This window comes from Plecotus auritus, assembly GCF_963455305.1.
Source record: "Plecotus auritus genome assembly, chromosome: 1".
Taxonomy (NCBI): Eukaryota; Metazoa; Chordata; class Mammalia; order Chiroptera; family Vespertilionidae; genus Plecotus; species Plecotus auritus.
In genome coordinates, this window is record NC_137770.1 from 35,176,034 (window position 1) to 35,195,350 (window position 19,317).

Consider the following 19,317-nt stretch of genomic DNA (forward strand, 5'->3'; position numbering starts at 1 on the left):
AAGTCTTTGAATGGAGGTTTGTATAGAGTTTTATGAAAATTTTTATGTTAGAGAATTTCTAGGGACTACATGGCTTCTGGAAAGTGAGGTATTCTTATACTATGGTTGGTACGTGATTTTCTCAGCTTTTACTGTCATCTAAATACACTTGAAATTAGCACTGTCATTAACACTGTTTCCCATGCTACTAGAAAAATGTTGGAACAGTAGTGATATTGCCCAGAGATTCCCAAATACAGGCCTGTGGAAAAGTTATTACTGGTATTCACACTGATGAATAGAGTGGATCCAGAGACATGGAAGCATGGAACAGAGTGCGGAATCTCGGTGGGGAGGTGGGTGGGAGGTGGGTGGGAGGTAATCAACCAAAGACCTTGTATGCAAATATGCATTACCCATGGACACAGACAATAGGGTGGTGAAGGCCTGAGGGTGGGGTGAGGTGGGGGCGGTCTGAAGGGGGTAATGGGGGGAAAAAGGAGACTTTCCAAAATAATTATTAAAAAAAAAAAAGAAAAAAAAGAGAATAGTTGTTACTAGTACTGAGCGAAGTTAAAAAGAAGTAGAAGAGAAGGAATTTAGAGGGAGAGAATACATGACTCTGTGTGTGTGTGTGTGTGTGTGTGTGTGTGTGTGTGTGTGTGTGTATGTGTGTGTGTGTGTGTGTGTTGTATAGGATTGCCAAGCCTGCTTTTTAAGGAAGGATGGTCTTTTAGTCGGAGATTGTGTTCTCTTCTTTTCTTTTTCAAAAGGTCCTTTCTTTTTATGAAATTATAGTGAAAATAAATGGTGGCTAGTTATTATTTTAATGCCTTTACCTGGAGGGGAGAAAAAGGTGACCTTCTAATTTTTTGTAATTTTAAAATTATGTAAATAAGGTGTGAAATCCTCAAAAGAGGAAACCACTGACAGAAGTACTTTAGTACACTGTATAATTCTTGCAGCATCCCCCCCTTTTTTTTTTGTATAACCAAGCATGCTTCAGGAATTATTTTATTAAAAAGGCCCTGGTTCTTTTCTTTTTTTTTTTTTAAATATTTTATTGATATTTTACAGAGAGGAAGGAAGAGGGATAGAGAGTTAGAAACATCGATGAGAGAGAAACATCGATCAGCTGCCTCCTGCACACCTCCCACTGGGGATGTGCCCGCAACCAAGGTACATGCCCTTGACCGGAATCGAACCTGGGACCTTTCAGTCCGCAGGCTGATGCTCTATCCACTGAGCCAAACCGGTTTCGGCAGGCCCTGGTTCTTATACTCCTGGTGCTCCATCTCTGGAGATAAGCCCGATAATGAATTAGTATTAGAGAGATGGACAGTGTTAGAGGTGTCAGTGGCTTCTGTCCTATGGGTGAACTTGGTGTCAGGAAAGTAATCTACACCTATAATTAGGGATTAGATCAATTTAAAATGTTTTATTTCTTGTCCTGACAAATTTCAGTGACTGCCTTGGCCTTAGATGATAAAGCATGAAAGATAGCTAATGAAGGATTGGAAGCAGAAATACTTATCAGAGGTTTTATAACTGTATGTCATGTGTGTGTTTCTATTTATTCTGATTGGAACATAGTATCAAAAATACTGCAAAAACCCTGAATCCTGTAATTTTGCTGCTTAGGCCACTAGTCTGCATCAGTGGTGATCTTTGGGTCTTGGTTACAAATTGGAGAGCATGAGTTTGTTGGCTTTTGGGAAAGGCAAACTGAAGAGATCTATGAAGGAACAATAATAAATACATGATGGTTGTCCAAGCTGGGAAGAATAATTAATATTCATATACTATTATTATTTAAAACGATAATTTACCCATCACTGTTCACTAGTTTAAGGCTGATTTTATGCTGTTTGAGTTTTTAAAACATTTAATTTCTTTTAGAAAAGTCAATCAAAATTTCCTTTATTTTTAGGTTTACAGGTATCTAAGCATGACAATTTATACATATCTCCAGTGGTGGTGGTGGCTGTTAGTTGCTGTTATTTATCACAATCATCATCATTGTTGTTGTTATTGGTGTGGCCTCTGGAGTAAGACTTCTTGGGTTTGAATACCAGCCGCAGTCCTTACTAGTGGGAGATGTTGGGCAAGTGACTTAGCTGTTCTGGGCCCCAGTTTTTTCCATCTGAAAAACTGGGATATTAATAGTAGCCACTCATAAGGTATTTCGAGGATTAAATGGGATAATGTATTCCAGGAGCTTAGTACAGTGCTTTGCAAAAACAAATGTTCATTATTGTTGTTGTTATTTTTACCTTGAAATATATCAGTCCTGGCCTTTTTTGCCTTTCAGTTTGTTGTTTAATTAATACTCACACCTTAGTCTCATTCTTTTGATATTATTTGTGTAGCCATTCTATGAGGCATGTTTCGAACCTTTAAAAGAAGTGTTATGCTAATGATCAGCAAAGTGCTTTTAAATTTTCCTAACAGGTTGGAAAGAGTTCTAAAGGCAGCCAACTCTACATTCATTTACTTATAGTTGAGGCCAAGTAGGAAGACTTTCACTTTTGTAGATGTTTTCAGGGGCCTTCCTTTGCATGGAAACGGATGTTTTCACTGATAGCTTTAAATAAACAGAGAGAGAAGGATTTCAAAGGTGAAGGAGATTAAAGAAGGATTTTAAAGTTATTACTTTAAAAACAGTGACTTTCAACTGTGGCCACACATTGAAGTCACTTGAAATACTGCCCCACCAGCATCAGCAACAACAAATGTTTTTGAACCCACTACTTTGAATACAGTAATAAAGTAATTGGATTATTCAAGTATATAATACTTAATTTTAGCTAACAGGTTAGTTTCTTATTTGCTCATTTACATGGAAGTATCTGTATAATCATGTTATACTTGCTACAGTTAATAGGACATGAAACCCAATTGTATTAATTTGATTCATAATAAAGATTTATAAGTGTCTCCTTGTTTTGATGAAATATTGTTGGTTATATCTGTGATTCTTTGGGATGTCAAAAGCAATTTCTAATAGAAGCATAGTTCCACTAGTAAAATAGGATTCTTTTTAGTTTTCTTGAAATATGTGCTACAAAAAGGGACTGCTGCTTGTAACTATGTATAAAAGTAAAGTTGGTGGCAAGGATTTGGACATTCAACATGGACAGGCAATTAGGCACTTTACCATATGTGCTAGTCTGCCATGTTTCAGTCATTCAAGGCCAAGTCAACTTAATATTTTATTTTAATTGTTTAAAACAGTTTATGACCTGGTTTTGCATCCTTTGAATTTTATACAAATTGAATCATACTATATGTATTATTCTACAAGTTGCTTTTCTTCACTCCATATGTTTGTTAGTTTTGTGGATAATTCTGGTTTCTATTTCTATTCTAGTGAATACCTGTTGATCACATCTTACTTAACATCTTGTTCTCCATTTCTTATTGATTTCAGAGAGGAAGGAAGAGGGAGAGAGAGATAGAAACATCACTGATAAGAGAGAATCATAGATCAGCTGCCTTCGGCATGCTCCTTACTGGGGTGGAACTTGCAACCCGGGCATATGCCCTGTCTGGGAATCAAACCATGACCTCCTTGTTCATAGGTCGATGCCCAACCTATGAGCCACTGAACCACTTGCTTGGTCAACTTAATATTTTAGTGCTCAGCTTTCCCTGGTACTATGGGACTAATTTTCTATAAATATAGTCTTATATGCCTTATGCAATTAAAATTCTCACAGACTTTGTTGATGTTTGGAGAGTTTTGTGTGAGGGACTGATAGCATACATGGATGGGGATTTGTACACTGTAGGGAAAGTTCTAAGGGCTGAGGTGAAGGGGATTGAAGACCACGTTTACATACTCAATCTGTGTTGGTACCATTATTTTTTGTGAGAATGGAGAAATGGATGGAAACGGGCTAATTAATGCATGTAAATGACACCCAACCAACTGAACCACACAGGCCAGGGCTCCAAATACATTTTAACAGTGTGTGTGTGTGTGTGTGTGTGTGTGTGTGTGTGTGTGTGTGTGTGTGTATTTTTTTTTTCTTTAAAACCATTCTCTTTTCTTTCTTTGATATTATGGTTAATAAATACAATGATGTGGGCCTTTTTTACTTACTTGGTTGGCATATTTGCAGGTATGAATTTAACATTCTGATTTTTAACAATTTCAGTTGACTGGAGTCAAAGAGCACCAAATCCAAAGGACACCAGGCTCATGTTTTATTTCTTCTACTTGCTGCTTTTTGCTTTGCAAACTCCTGACTTTTTCAGGCTCCAAGGGAAGGTGGGCTGATATTGGATACATGATCTTGTGCCCCAAATATTAGATGGGATGGAATAATGGAAGCTGATGACTAGGGAGGAATGAGCTTCTTCTGCCAATTGTAAACAAATAATAAACAACCAGTCCTCAAAATCATACTGAGGAAGAGTGTGTGTGTGTGTGTGTGTGTGTTTGTGTGTACATTCGCCATGCACATGTGATAGGGGTGGGGTGGATGGGCTGTGGCTAAAAAGTATATAGTTCTGTTGACTGTTTTTTAGACACAAGGAGAATATTAGTCTTCTAAGTTAACTTGTATTCTCCCTCTACTGTTGCATTATGTGTCCATTTTCCATTACTTGTGGCACTTGTAAATTTTAAAATTATAATAATAAAAGTGTCATATGCTAATTAGACCAGACATCTTTCCGGACGACCTTCCGGACGAAGCCGGGGTTGCGAGGGAAGCCCGGTCCCGGGTGCCGGCAGCCGGAGGGAAACTGGTGCCAGCAGCTGGGGCAAGGAAGGCCTAATCTTGCATGAATTTTGTGCAGCTGGCCTCTAGTTTAGATATAAACACCTTGGAAGTGGGAATAGTTATTTTCTCTAGCTTATTGATGAAAGTTGATAGGAGGATGCTAAGAGAGAATAATAGAAAAGGCATGTGGGAGAAAATAACTATTAAAAAGGAAAGAGAAGAACAGGACAGTGAGATGTATAACTGCCATTTGTATCTACCTCTGGGTCTGGTTCCATAGACATTAAACTTTTATAATTGAAATATTCTGAACTATCCAGAGAGTGTTCCTTCTCCCATCCTGTCCTGTCCTATCTTTTCACATTCTACTTTTTCAAATCCCACCGAACTAGGGAGAGGAGAGCAAGTAGCTGGGGAGCAGCCTGGCTATGTGGGGCAATTCAAGGGCTGAACATTACAGGAAGAGCCCTTTGCTTGGACTAAGTTAGGACATCCTTCAGCACGAATGAAAAAGTTTTAAAAAATTGTTGCCATGAAAGAATTGGCTCTTTGAGGAAACCTCTCCTCTCTTTTTCTTTGAGTCAGTTTTGACTACTTAAGTTGTTTAATTTAAGAATCAGAAATCACTTTAGAAGAATTTAGTCTGTTATAAAGTAGAAAGGAAAGCTTATTAGTATATATGTTAGTCTCTGGGGAATGGGCTAAAGGGGAGACACAGAAGGGGTTCAGCATGATCCTTTATGAATGGGGCATATTAGAGATTGATTTGTTGATTTCCTTCTGCATTCTTCCTCTTCGCTTTGCACATACTCTATTCTATGGAATATGGTATTATGCTTGTCTTTCACTGAGTTTGAATGTTGCATGGTGGTGAAGAGTCCAGGCTTTGGACCAGTATGCCTGAGTTTGAATCCTGTCTCCACTGCTTGTTAGCTCTGTAACTCAGGGCAAGTCCTTGAATCTCTTTGTCTTGGTTTTCTCATCTTTTAAATTTGAAATAGTACCTACTGATGGCATTGTTGTTGGGATTAAATGAGATATAATATGTGAAAGTGCTTAGAACAGTACTCAATATATGTACCTACTAGGACTCAATAAATGTAAACTATCATCATTGTTCCATTAAGCAGGTGGATAACCTTCTTCACATTTGTTTATAACATTACATCAATTTGTTAAATAAAGAATACATTTCAACTGCCTAACATTAAAAAAATAGGACTAAATGTTAACTGCCTGAATTTTTCAAATAATCAAATATATGAATCTCTTGAGTATTATTGCACTGACCACAAAGATGAATTGTTGTTGTCACTGCTTAAATATGGTTTGTTTTCTGGAGAAAAGGTTATCATTTATAGATGCCTTCATAATTCATATGTGTTGGGTTATGGAGTTCTCCATGTGGAAGTTCTGGTTTTTAAGCCTTAATAAAGTTACTGTATCAAAAATAGAATTAATTAAAATTTCCCTTGAATATTTTAACTTTAATGTTACAATAATAAGCGCTTTCTTATTCCTTATACAGCATAAAAACTTCCTTTCAGCTTCGAGGTATGGGATCTGATTTAGAACTAAGAAAAGTTTAGTAATTAACCATGTTGGTTCTGTGTATATAGTTAGGCATTGGTTAAGGGTATATAGTCACATTTATGAGCAGCCTTGTTTAGTTTTTTTGTTTGTTTATTTTAAACATTGAAGTAGGTAACAGTTAAAGAGGTTTGGTCTGACTAAATTTAGTTCTTACAGTCTAATGCTAGATGTTTTAAAGGTGATTAAGTCTAGGGGCATAGAATAAGACATGTCTCATGGCTTAACTCAAATTCCAAAGTCTTTGACTATAAGATACATTGGGCCTTTAGGGACCTATGGGGGCGGTGGTGGGAGGGGAAACTCATTGGTTAAGAATGATTTCTAAATTTATAACTTTTCTGAGAGTAACAGTAATGTCATATACCTTAAAAAATATTGACTACCTCTTGTTCCCTTATATCTGGTAGAGAAATCCCATGTTTTTAGGTGTCCTCTCTACATTTTAGGCTTATCCTAAAATCGATGCAGCAGGCAGTGTTTTGGGAAAATTATCTATGAAGTCCTGAGTACTTGGGGTAATACTTGGGTTGTGAGATGCGAAGAGGGGCAGAGGGTTGTGGAGAGGAGTCACGTGGACCCTGTGAGGAGCCTAGCCCTCACTGCTTTCTGCTGGGGCTGCTGATGGCTATAAGGTGGGTCCTGCTAGCTGTTGCACTTACTTTCAGGGAGCAGATGGCCCATCCTTTGAAGGTGCTGTAAAGCATTTACTGGGAGGCTGGCAACAAAGGCTGTTTGCAAGTGACTGGCCAAACATTGTTGAAGTCCTTCATGAGTACCAGTACAAAGGAAATATGGGAATGTGGTTAGAAACCCGGGCACTGTGCCAGCCCTATAATTCATTCATTGTGGAACCTCAATGATTGTCTCTACTTTTCTTTTTGGAAAATAGGGAATAATACAATGTCACCTGTTTGCCTTTAAGAATGTTTTGAGGATTGATGAGTTAATCACCTTAGATGAAGGCTGCAGAGCTTACTCTGGTCATAATTTCATTGCCTTTCTAGGGAAGCTCCAGTTTTGGGGAATAAAATAGTGGAAAGAAGATAGGGATAGCTATGTATAACTTAGTCCAGTGGTCGGCAAACTGCGGCTCGTGAGCCGCGGTTTGCTGCTCTGTTGACTAATGAGTTTGCCGACCACTGACTTAGTTGGTTCAACTTTAAGTTCAGTATTTCAAGTTCAACTTTAGATCAGGCTTCCATTCTAGCTGGGGAATTTTAACCTAAAATTTCTAGGTATTTTTTAGAAATGACACAAAACCAAATGTTGGGCTCTCTGTTTGTGGGAAAAGATAGATGTTTATTCTGAGGACATATTATTAAGATGCTAGTGGTTTTCTCCCACTGCAAGGGAAGAAGATGGGTCAAAAGAAAGAGCATAGATTTAAGTAGCGATCATTCTTATTGTCCTACTACTCATGTACTCTTTTGAGAGTTGGTATTACTTCATTTTGTTGACTTCTCAAGTTTCTTTGACAAAAAAACTTCATAGATAGCAAGCCAAAGTAACACACACACACACACACACACACACACACACACACACACACCACTCATCATTTGCTTTAAATACCAAGGATGTCAGCATGAAATTAAAATGAATCGACTGACATCTCTGCTTTGAAATTTTTTACCAATAGTGAAAACTTCTTGCTTTTACCTTATAATGGGAAATTTGACCTTTTTCATTGTTTTTAGCTTAAGGATGTTGACATTGGGGTGTTTGGGTTAAAATTAGCTTCAACTCTAATGGCTCTTGGGATTTTGGTCAATCTTTGGTGTGGAATGACAAATGCAGTCAATTATGTTGTTATCATAATTTTTCAAAGACAAGTTGTCCGAAGTAGTGGATATGGTATCCCCTCCTGGCCATATGTAACTGTTAAAAAACACTGTTGTCATGTGAATTCTTATTTTTTTGAACTTGCTTTTGAAATAACTTTCACAGAGAATTCCTGTTACCTAGAAATTGATGACAGACTTATACCATTTCCTTTTTTTTTCTTAGACGTTCCATCCTCAGAGCAGCCTGAACTGTTCCTAAAGAAACTTCAGCAGTGCTGTGTCATTTTTGACTTCATGGACACGCTATCTGATCTTAAAATGAAAGAATACAAGCGCTCCACTCTTAATGAACTGGTGGACTACATTACAATAAGCAGAGGCTGTTTGACAGAGCAGACTTACCCTGAAGTAGTTAGAATGGTGAGTTTCTTTTTTTTCGCCGCGGACACTTTTAAGCACCTCTATAGCCACTCACAGGTGTATTCATGGCAGAGGCAGGTCACTGGAGGTCACCTCCACGAAAGAGAGCCAACCTCCTGAGAGCTAAGCACAAGTAGTTGACAGTCCTAGAATTTAAAGAGCACTATTTTATGTGAATGAAATCCAGAACTTTTCACCTGCAACGGTATTGGAGGAATCAATGACTTCAAACTATGAAGCCAAGATTGCCAGGGTATTATTGGTTTTCTGGTTTTGGGAAAAGAACAGACACAGGAAAATCAACAAAATTTTAGAAAAATATTCAACCCTGTTGGATTTCTTGATTCCCCTTCCCCTTCCTCATTGATTGTGGCATATTAGAAATGGCTTTATGCTTAATAAAATGTGATTTATAGAATTTAGTTAAGCCTCTCTTGGCTTAATAAGCTAATCATTCTCTTTATAATCTTGAAATCGGGGTGATGTCTTTCATTATTTTTGAACAGTGTCTTGCACTTTGTGTGGACTTTAGGAATTAAGAGAAGAAACATTATTAACTAATGCAAGTAACTTGCATTGTATCAGTAATTATATTATTTTTCCAAAATCTGGGCCAAAATATGATTTTCTGTTAGATTTGTGTGGGCAGGTTGCCTTCCTGGGCACCCTGGAAGATCTGGAATCTATACAGTGCACGCTGTTTGGGTGGGATTGGGGTTGGGTTTTGGGGCTGGTCTACTAACTGGCAAAATTGCTTCAGAGACCCAAAAGGTTTAGTTCATATTATAATAACATGAGAAACTGTGACTGATGTGTGAAGGTTATTTCCAAACAACATCCACTATATTCTTCAGATCCATATCTGAGTGTATATTGCATTTGTTGTTGATTTATAGGAATATAGTACTAGACCAGCCTTGGGCAAACTACGGCCCGCGGGCCGGATCCGGCTGTTCTATCCGGTTCTCTTGCTCTCCCCTCCGCTCCTTTACTTTGAATTTATATTAGTTCACACAAACACTCCATCCATGCTTTTGTTCCGGCCCTCCGGTTCAGTTTAAGAACCCATTGTGGCCCTCGAGTCAAAAAGTTTGCCCACCCCTGTACTAGACTGTTTTATAGGTTAACTGTTAACTTTGTGGCTCTTGAGCAGTGGTTCTCAACCAGGGGCAATTTTGCTTCCCAGGGCACTTTGGCAGTGTCTAGAGACATTTTGGTAGTCACAGCCAGGGGTGGGAGGGGTGTATGTACTATCAGCATGCAGTGGAGAGAAACCAGAAATGCTGCTAAACATCTTACACTGCACAGGACAGCCCCCCTGACGCCCGGTTTCCTCCTCTACCGCCCCCCCCCCCCGCCCCGCCCCGCCCAAAGAATGACCTGGCCCCACTGTCAGTAGTGCATAGTGAAGAAACCTTGCTCTAGAGTTTGCGTATTTTCTAACTTTTAACCTGATGCTTAGGATCTTCTCTAGTCCACCTGCCTTCTGCAGAAGATGCCCCCTTGCCTTTTTTTTTTTTTTACATATATTTTTATTTACTTAAGAGAGGAAGGGAGAGGGAGAGAGAGATAGAAACATCATTGGTGAGAGAGAATTATTGATCAGCTGCCTCCTGCACGCGCGCCCCCCCCCCCCCCCCCCCCGGGGATCGAACCCGCAACCTGGACATGTGCCCTTGACTGGAATCAAACCAGGACCCTTCAGTCCGCAGGCTGACGCTCTATCCACTGAGCCAAACTGGCTAGGGCGATGCTCCCTTGCTTTTAACCTACCTGTGTCCTCAGCCAACAGAGGTATCCACTATTTATAACTTCCTTCTGCATCTTTCTATGGATAGTTTATGAAAATGTTAGCATACAAGCATACAAGCGTAAGTATTGTTTTCTTGTAAACACAAATTTGTATTCACACTCTGTAACTTGCTTTTTTCACTTATCAGTATATAGTATATGTCAGTATATATAAAGCTGCCTCAATCTTATAGCTCCATAATATTTCATTGTATGGATATGCTATACTTTATTTAACCAATATCCTATGAATATCCTTGTATGCACAGCAGTGCGGCCTTGTGTGAGAACATTTATATATTTGCTGATTTTAAAAAACATTTATTTATTGATTTGAGAGAGAGAGAGAGAGAGGAAGGGAGAGAGTTTGGGATGGGGGCAGAGAAAGAGAAAGTAAAACATCAATTTGTTGTTCCACTTATTGATGCATTCATTGGTTGATTCTTATATGTTCCCCGACCAGGGATTGAACCTGTAACTTTGGCGTATCGGGACAATGCTCTAACTGAGTTTCCCAGCCAGGGCTGATTTGTTTTTTAATAGTCTTTCTTTTCCCCCTGTTTGGAACTTCATGTATTCCCTGCCACCACGCCTCCACCCCTACATTACCTCCAATCCCCAGGTCCCCACCACTAATTCTGATTCTTCCTTTCATTTCAGGATCTTAAAGTGCTACTAGTGTTTCCTGAAAAGCCCAGAGTTTTCTCCTTCCTTAAGTTCCTCAGCAACCTATCCTTTTGGTTTTTTTTTTTTTTTCTTTAGCAAATTAGTTCATTTGTTGCTTTTTAAGTCTTTTCATACGCTTGTCTGATTTTTCTAATTAGATTCTAAGCACTTCTAGGCAAAAACTATGTATCTTGCACATTTCTGTGTCCTCCTAATGCCTCCTAGCTCAGGCCTATCTGAAATTGATTGAATGAGTAATGAACCCTCTAAAAATGTGAACATTTCAGGCATTCAAAACACTATTAAGACATTGAATGTCGGTTGTGGGTTTGATCCCTGGTTGGATAATGTACCAGAGGCAACCGATTGATTCTCACATTGATGTTCTCTCTCTCTCTCTCTCTCTCTCTCTCTCTCTCTCTCTCTCTCTCTCCCTCCCTCCCTCCCTCCCTCCCTCCCTCCCTCCCTTTTTCCCTTCCTCTATGAAGACAAGAAAAACGTATCTCCCAGTGAGGATTAAAAAAAAAAAAAAGATATTGAATGTCATTGGATTCTACTTAGTTTTAAAATGTAGTATTTGGCATAATCTAAATACTCTTTCATTTTTATAACCAGCTTGGTCCTAAACCAGCTTTGATCTTTTAAAAGGAGACCATTTTCTCTTCTCCCTCACCACCTCCCTCCACCCCTCTCACATGTACCCATCACACACACACACACACACACACACACACAGATTTCTATTAGTTGTGTTTAAAATATACTTGAGCCCTGGTTGGGTAGCTCAGTTGTTTGGAGCATTGTCCTCATATGCCAAGGTTGCAGGTTCAATACCCAGTCAGGGCACATACCAATGAATGCATAAATAAGTGGAACAACAAATCAGTTCTCTCACTCTCTCTCTCTTTCCCCCTTCTCTCCTTCCCTCACTCTCTCTCAAATCAATTATAAAAATTAAAATATCCTTAAATCTGTAGCATGCACAGTATTCTAGGGCATTAGAAAATTAACTTGCTAGCCCTAGCCCAGTGGTCGGCAAACTGCGGTGGCTCGCGAGCCGCGGTTTGCCGCTCTGTTGACTAATGAGTTTGCCGACCACTGCCCTAGCCAGTCTGGCTAACTTGGTTGAGTGTCATCCTGTGCACTGAAAGGTTGCTGGTTTGATTTCTGGTCAGGGTTCGATTCCTGGTTGGGGTGTGTACGAGTGGCAACCGATCGATGTTTCTCTCCTCCTCCCCCTGCTCTCCCTCTCTTTTTCCTTTCTTTTCTCTCTCAAATTAAAAAAAAAAAATTAAAAGAAAATTAACTTGCTAGGTGGTACTTTATGGTTCTTAGTTTTAATTTATTTATTTTTATCTCATGATTTGTGAAATTGCTAACTACTAGTTTTGTGTGGTTCTTCGACAATCGTCGTATTCTCAGAGAAGGATGTAATATAGTAGAGTAGAAAGTACTTTGGAACCACACAAACATGGTTCAAGTGCTAGCTCTGGCCACATTTGCTTCATCATCTTGGTTGTAACCCTCCATCTTTGGGGCCCTCAATTTTCATGTGGTGCTAAGAGGTACATAGGATGGGGGCAAGGTGGCCCCATCCTATGTACCTCTGCTCCATAAATAGTCCATCTAAGTAAAATTGTTGTGCTTTTGTTTGTACTTCAAGGTTCTCACCACCTCAAATATATGTACAAGCTAGTAAGCATAAGCAGGGCGCTTACCACTCTGTAAGAAGGGTTGGGACCAAGTCCCCACCTGGTGCCCTCTACTCCCTTCCATTTTGCCACCTCTGAACCCCTTGGATATAAAAATTCTGGTGCTACTGCTGCTCACCTTCCTTATCTGTGTCTTACCTGTCTTCTGGGTATTTTGTAAGGATTTTTGATGATGTATGTAAAGCTCCTAGAACAGTGCCTAAGACAGCAGACATTCAATCAGTAATATGGTTATGTTTTGATGATTTTGTTATTGGATACTTGATTTAACCCAGACTTTCTGGTTGTGGACTGAAAATGCTCTATCAGCTAGATGTTTAGCATTTCATTGCTTCAGTGGTTCTCAAATTCTGTAATTCCAAGATGATCCTGCCTGTTGAACAGTCACTGTCTCTACCTAGTCTTCTTTCTTGTTACTGTAAAATGAAACTGCTTCAATAGGATTGGTGGAAGAAATGTAGTATTTTTATTTATTTAAAAATTTTTTAAAATATATTTTTTTGATTTCAGAGAGGAAGGAGAGGGAGAGAGAGTTAGAAACATCAGTAATAAGAGAGAATCATTGATCAGCTGCCTGCTGCATGCCCCACACTGGGGATGGAGCTGCAACCTGGGCATGTGCCCTGACCGAGAATTGAACTGTGACCTCCTGATTCATAGGTAGATGCTCAACCACTGAGCCACCACATCTGGGCAGTACCAAAAGCTTTTTATCCAACTTGATGGTACCTGTACTTTGAGAATTGCTACGACAAGAAAAGAGTGACAGGTAAAAGTAATCTATGTGTTAAATGAAGTCTGGATACTACCTACAGGCTGCTAGAATTAAAAAAGAAAAACAACTATGTGCAAACAAAATAAAACAATAGCACTTAGTTCACTTGAAGAAGAATGGTGTGGGGTAGTGGAAAGAGCCCCAGACAGAGAATGTGGAAGTCACTGTCTTTATTTCTCACTCACCTTCCACTTAACTAGTGGTGATATCTTAGGTAAAAGCAATTTCTTCTCTAAACCCCAGTATTGTAAATGGAGGGATTGATGATGATCTCTCACATCCTGTCAGCTCTGAAAACTACCAACTCTTTTGGTTAACACAGTCTAAGAAATTTGGGATGGATTCTGCCATTCTTGAAGTGTATAAATCAGGGGTGGGCAAACTTTTTGACTCGAGGGCCAGAATGGGTTCTTAAACTGGACCGGAGGGCCGGAACAAAAGCATGGATGGAGTGTTTGTGTGAACTAATATAAATTCAAAGTAAAGGAGTGGAGGGGAGAGCAAGAGAACCCTCTGCTCTTTCGGCTCCGCAGGCTGGATAGAACAGCCGAACGGGCCGGATCCGGCCTGCGGGCCGTAGTTTGCCCACGGCTGGAAATAGTTGCTTAGGTAAAGTGGTTTGTTTTATGTATTTCTCAAGGGGTCATATCTGATGGAAAAATGAGAATCAGGACATTTAGTTCCTTTAGCTTTAGTTCCTTCTGCTTTGTGTCTTCTCAAGTGTCAGGCTTCTTCCTTGAGGCAGTCTTTTTCCACATTGTGTTCAGGTTTTCTTTTTGGTTCTATTGCCATGCATCCATTTGAAAGATTTCTTAGAATTTCTGACTCTCCCAGTATCTTGTGTTAATTTATTTTTACCCAAACTTGAATTCTATGTATTTTGTATTCTTTATATTTGCACATTTTTCTTTTAAAAAATGTCTCATGGGCATAGTTCAAATGTGTGAAATTGCATTGGTGAAGACATTGTTTTGGTTAACTCCAGGTAAGGTTTACTGAATGACTTAGAACCATACCTGTACTTTTTTTTTTTTTTTTTTTTTTAAAGAAAAAGCAAGCAAAAACTTATTGACTAAAGCAATAAGTTGAGTGAAACCAGGAAGAGCATAGAAGAAGCAACAGGAGAGCCTAGGCTGGGCTGCTTTAGCTCACTGAGAATTCCGAGAAAAGGGGGGCCTTGGAGACAGGTTCAGGGGTTAGCCCAGGATGAGCTGCCACTGCCCATTGTTTCCTAGGTTGGGATCCCTTAGAGGTTAGGGGATATGTGCCTGTTGGGGGGAAGGGCAGGTTAGGGCAGTGGTCGGCAAACTCATTAGTCAACAGAGCGGCAAACCGCGGCTTGTGAGCCGCATTTTGCCGACCACTGGGTTAGGGGATGGCACGAGCATGCTCTCTGGAGGGACAGCGCATGCACGCTTATACATTTTGATGATAAAAAAAGGGCAGGGCTCTACTCTGTCAACAAACTTACAATTGGGTAGAAAGGATACTCATGTGAACAAATAATAAGATAATGTCATATACGCATTAATAAAGGCAAGGAAGGAGTAGAGAGAAAGGGTGGTTGACCAGAGGTAGGTAGGGATGGTGAAGGAAGGTTTTACAAAGTAAGTTAAGCCTCAGTAGGGTATTCAAGGTGGGTACATATTTTTCAGGTGGCTGAAATAGTGTTGAAATGAAAAAGAGAATTAGATGATACAAAGGAATTCCCCAACCCCATGATATAGTCAGAGAAACAGTATATGCCAAATTGTTCCAGCATTAAATGTGTGAGTGTATTCAGGAGTGAGAAGAGGTGAATGGTGGCAATTGAAGATATAGATGCTAGCTAGATCCTGAAAGAACCTCACAGACAATGGATAACCATTGAAAAGTTTTCAGCAACAGCTGTGTGACATAGATTTCCATTGCAATGACAGTGGGTCAGATAGATTGGAGGGGGCTGACATGGAAGGCAGAGAGGAATCTGTTAGGGGACTGCTGTAGTAGAGAAATTGTGTAGGGCCTAAACCAAGCACGGGTGTGGAAGTAAACAAGGAGAGGAAAGGATGGCTTCTGAGACTCAGGAGGTAAAATTGAAGCCACTTAGCATTTGCATGGATGCTTGGAGTGTGAGAGGGGAAGGGGTCTACAATAGCTTTGGGAGTTAGGCAATCAGAGGTGTCACTATTTGAGAAAGGTGCAGCAGGAGGGAGAGCAGGTTTTGGGAGGAGTTGATTTCTTATGTAACTGAGGTTATGGGAGACCTGTATGTAGAAAGCTGGAGATAGATATTGGTAATTATGGGAGTAGTAAGGAGAGAAAAAGAACAGTGATGGAACATGGGCGACACCAGGGAGTCGGTGTGCGCTAATGCAGTGGTACAGGTGGGAGCTAGTGGGCTGAGGAGTGCATAAAGTATGAGGTAGTCGAGATGACTATAGATAATGATTGCACGCACAGTGGTGGAATCTTGTCTGTACTCTCTTGATTAGAGTAGAATCCTGCCACTTCTTTCCTGCAGAAAGTTTACTTGTCCCACCAGTCATTTGCTGTTATTATTTTCATATTTTGTCTTTTGGCTTTTCTTGGTTTCAGAGTCTGCCCCACTCCTTATCTGTGGTTAAATCTCTAAATACCTAAAATTATAGAACATGTGATTTTCCAAAGCTAACTAGTTTTAAGATATATAAAATATGTTGAATGTTTTTTTTTAGTTTTTTTTTTTTTTACTATTTTCTATTTAAGTCTTTCCTTGAGTTCTTATATTGTTTCTTAGCCATCATTAACTTTGTTTTTCTCACTCTCAAATTATACCATGTCCTTTGGTTTATCTAAGTGCTTTATCTTTTATACAGTCTGATTTGATTCGAAATCACGCTCTGGTTAGCCTCTTAATAGAATAATATGGTTTTGTAGAAAATTATGAAATCGCAATTAAAGCTCTCAGAGTCTGCCTGCACAGGAGTGCTTTGTTAACTTCACTACATACTCTGTTGGCTGAAGGACAGAGAGTTTCTTTTTGTAAAATAACAACTATCTAAAAGTAGCCTTGGGAATGGTAACTACCGGGGGAAATATGAAATTTCCATTTTCATCTTCCTGCATCTGATAAGGAATATAAATATGCATCCTGGCCAGAATTTGCCTTGGAGGTGACTCTTCAGACCCAAAGGAGATAAGATCTGTGAGCCATTAAGGTAGGCTGCTTACATGATTGGAAATATAAATACATATGGAAGAGAGTGAAGTGATATCTGGGAAAAGGCATTTAGGAACTGAAGTTACTGCTAAATTTTGAGGATAGGATGTGTCTAAAAAAGCTAGGACATGATAATTAAATTAGAAAGTAAAGAATTCCTTGATGATGATGAAGATTACCAAAAGCCATTTTTAGAATGAGATCAGGAAGAATTCACTGCTTAAGGTTAGGAGCAGATTATTACCATGTGTAGTTTACCAGAGGGTAGAGAAACTGGCAGGCACTTTGCCCTTTCCTTAATTACCATCTTTAACTATCACACTGTGCTTCTGTAGTTAATGCTCACTTAATATTCATTTAGCTTTGAAGGGTGTCCATAGGTTGTTTTCATGGGGTCAGTGGACTCTCAAATGTTGGCTGCAAAAGTTTGTGTATTTTATGGTAGAGGAGTGCAGTTTTTGATTAAATTTTCAGATATATCTGACTTCAAAATTATTTAAGCTTGATTTTACCATGTGTGCAGTGCTCTGCTAGGTGCTGCTTTGTTGGAAAATATAGGATGAGATTGAAATGACCCTTTATTGTAGTAACAAAAGATAAAAAATGAAGGGGTTAAAATGATTTCACCAATGAAACTATGTGGGTCTGGAGTTTTCTATGTGGGAAGTTTTCTGGTAGTGAATTCAATTTCTTAAGTATATGTCTGACTCTAGATTTTCTCTTTCATCTTGTGTCAGTTTTGGTAGGTTGTTATAATAGTTCCACAGTTTAGAGTTGTAGTCAAATACTTAATCCTTGGAGGTTCTTCACAAAGGTGTATACTAATAATTCTTAACTTTTTTTCCCTGCCCTACCACTCCCTCTCAGTATATGAGTGCCTGGTTTCAATCTTCTTAAATTTATTGAGACTTGTTTTGTGTCCTAACATGTGGTCTGTCCTAGAAGATGTTGAAATTCTGCTGTTTTTGGGTGGAATGCTCGGAAGGTATCAATTAAATCCATCTGATCTAGTATAAGAGTGCATGGTGATTGAGGGGAAAGGAGGAGGACTGTGTCATTCCAAACACTCATCTGTTCCACCCAAACTACAGTCTTTGAGATGATCCCATTCCCTATGATTATGTGCTCCCCCCATGCCTCTTCTCTCTGTCCCACCAGTAGAAGCAGGCAAGCTCTGCCAGCAGCCTCAAGTTGCTTGGTGAGCAGCAAGGGAGTTAGATGATTTGAACATCACTTCATCTCCATCTCCATGATGGACCCCAATCCTTGGAAGCACTTATTTGTATAGAGGCCATTTTTCCTTTTTGTTGTCCTTTCTGTGTGACAGACAGAACTAGGCCCAGTCCTGCTACTGACTTATCTGTGATCTTAGATGGCCTTAATCCTCTTAAGTTTGTTTACCCCATTGTAACTTTGTAAGATTGTCGTGATGTCATTATGACCATTATTCATGGTACTATCTCTACCACTTCAGCTAGACTTACCTTTTTCTTTTGATAGCTTAATCAGTTTTTCTAGTTACAATGATGTCTTGCTAGCCTGAAAGCTTTTTGACTCTTCAATGAGACTTTCCATATCCTTTCTCTGATTGTTGGTTTTAAACTTTAATTCTCTCTGGGAATTTCATTTTTAATTCTTTTTTTTAGGACCCTATAAATTTGTATGTATTGTGTGAACAATTATATGTACATGTGTATCTCTACTGCCTTAGTTAACCTAAGTATAATTTCTCCTGATATACTTGTTTATTCATGTCCCTACTATGTTAATAATTTACCATTTCTCTTCTGCAAACATTTTCTCTTAAGGAATCTGACAGAGATTTTAATGTGTTTAGTGTTTATTTAAATGAGCGCTAAGGAGCTGGTTTTTACTCAGGAAGCAACTGAGCTACTCTTGATTGCTATTTGCTTCATTTATAAGCTGTAGTCCTTCTGGCTTAACTGTTTTACAGATTGTTCAGAGTTTCCAATGTACTTAAAATTGTTTGACAGCTGTGACTTGTCTAGCACTGATCTGTCCAATACTATTATCTCACTGTAAGGAGAATACTTCAACAGTCTCCTCACTGTTTCAAGCTGGAAACAGAATTTTGTAGAGTAAGTTACAGTACTGCATTTAAGTTCTGTTTTCTTTTTCTCCCACCTTTTAATTTAACTGGAAATATGGTTATAGGTAGAAAGCAATATTTCTGAAAAAAATCTCAAGGAAATGAATCTATATATAAAATAGAGAAATATGCTAATTAACCGGGACACTGTAACGGGTCGACTGGACAGGAGGAGTTTGCGAGTGCAGCGTCGGGGGCAGGGCGGCAGGGGCCTCTGCGCTGGGGGAGGGCCTGATCAGCAGCAGCCACGGCTGCTTCAAGGGCCGGAGAGTGAGGCAGGGCTGGACCAGCAGTGGCTGCGGCCGCGGCTGCTGTGGGACCTGGGGAGCGAGGCAGGGCTGGACCAGCGACTCGAGAGTGGATGGCACCATGCAATTTCAAATTGCGCGTTGGGCTCCTAGTGATTAAATAATTGGGAAATATTGCCTATGGTACATGCATGGGGGTCTTGGATAATTCTAGCATTTTGTACTAGTTTATATGGTTCAGCTGTCTCTGTACTGAGGAGAGACAGAAATGAGAGAGAGAGATTTATTTATTGGTTGATTCTCACAGCAGAAAAGCTGGTTACATCAC

At 39.4% G+C, this 19,317-nt stretch overlaps 1 protein-coding gene across 3 annotated transcripts in view; it reads left to right on the forward strand.

Moving 5' to 3' along the window:
• Positions 1 to 19,317, forward strand: part of PPP2R5E (protein phosphatase 2 regulatory subunit B'epsilon) — a 176,076-nt gene that overhangs the window by 64,229 nt on the left and 92,530 nt on the right. For all 3 annotated transcript variants that reach the window (XM_080659526.1, XM_080659528.1, XM_080659527.1), the window contains exon 3: positions 8,310 to 8,506. In XM_080659526.1, coding sequence (XP_080515652.1) covers positions 8,310 to 8,506 — 197 coding nt within the window. The remainder of the gene's footprint in view (positions 1 to 8,309; positions 8,507 to 19,317) is intronic.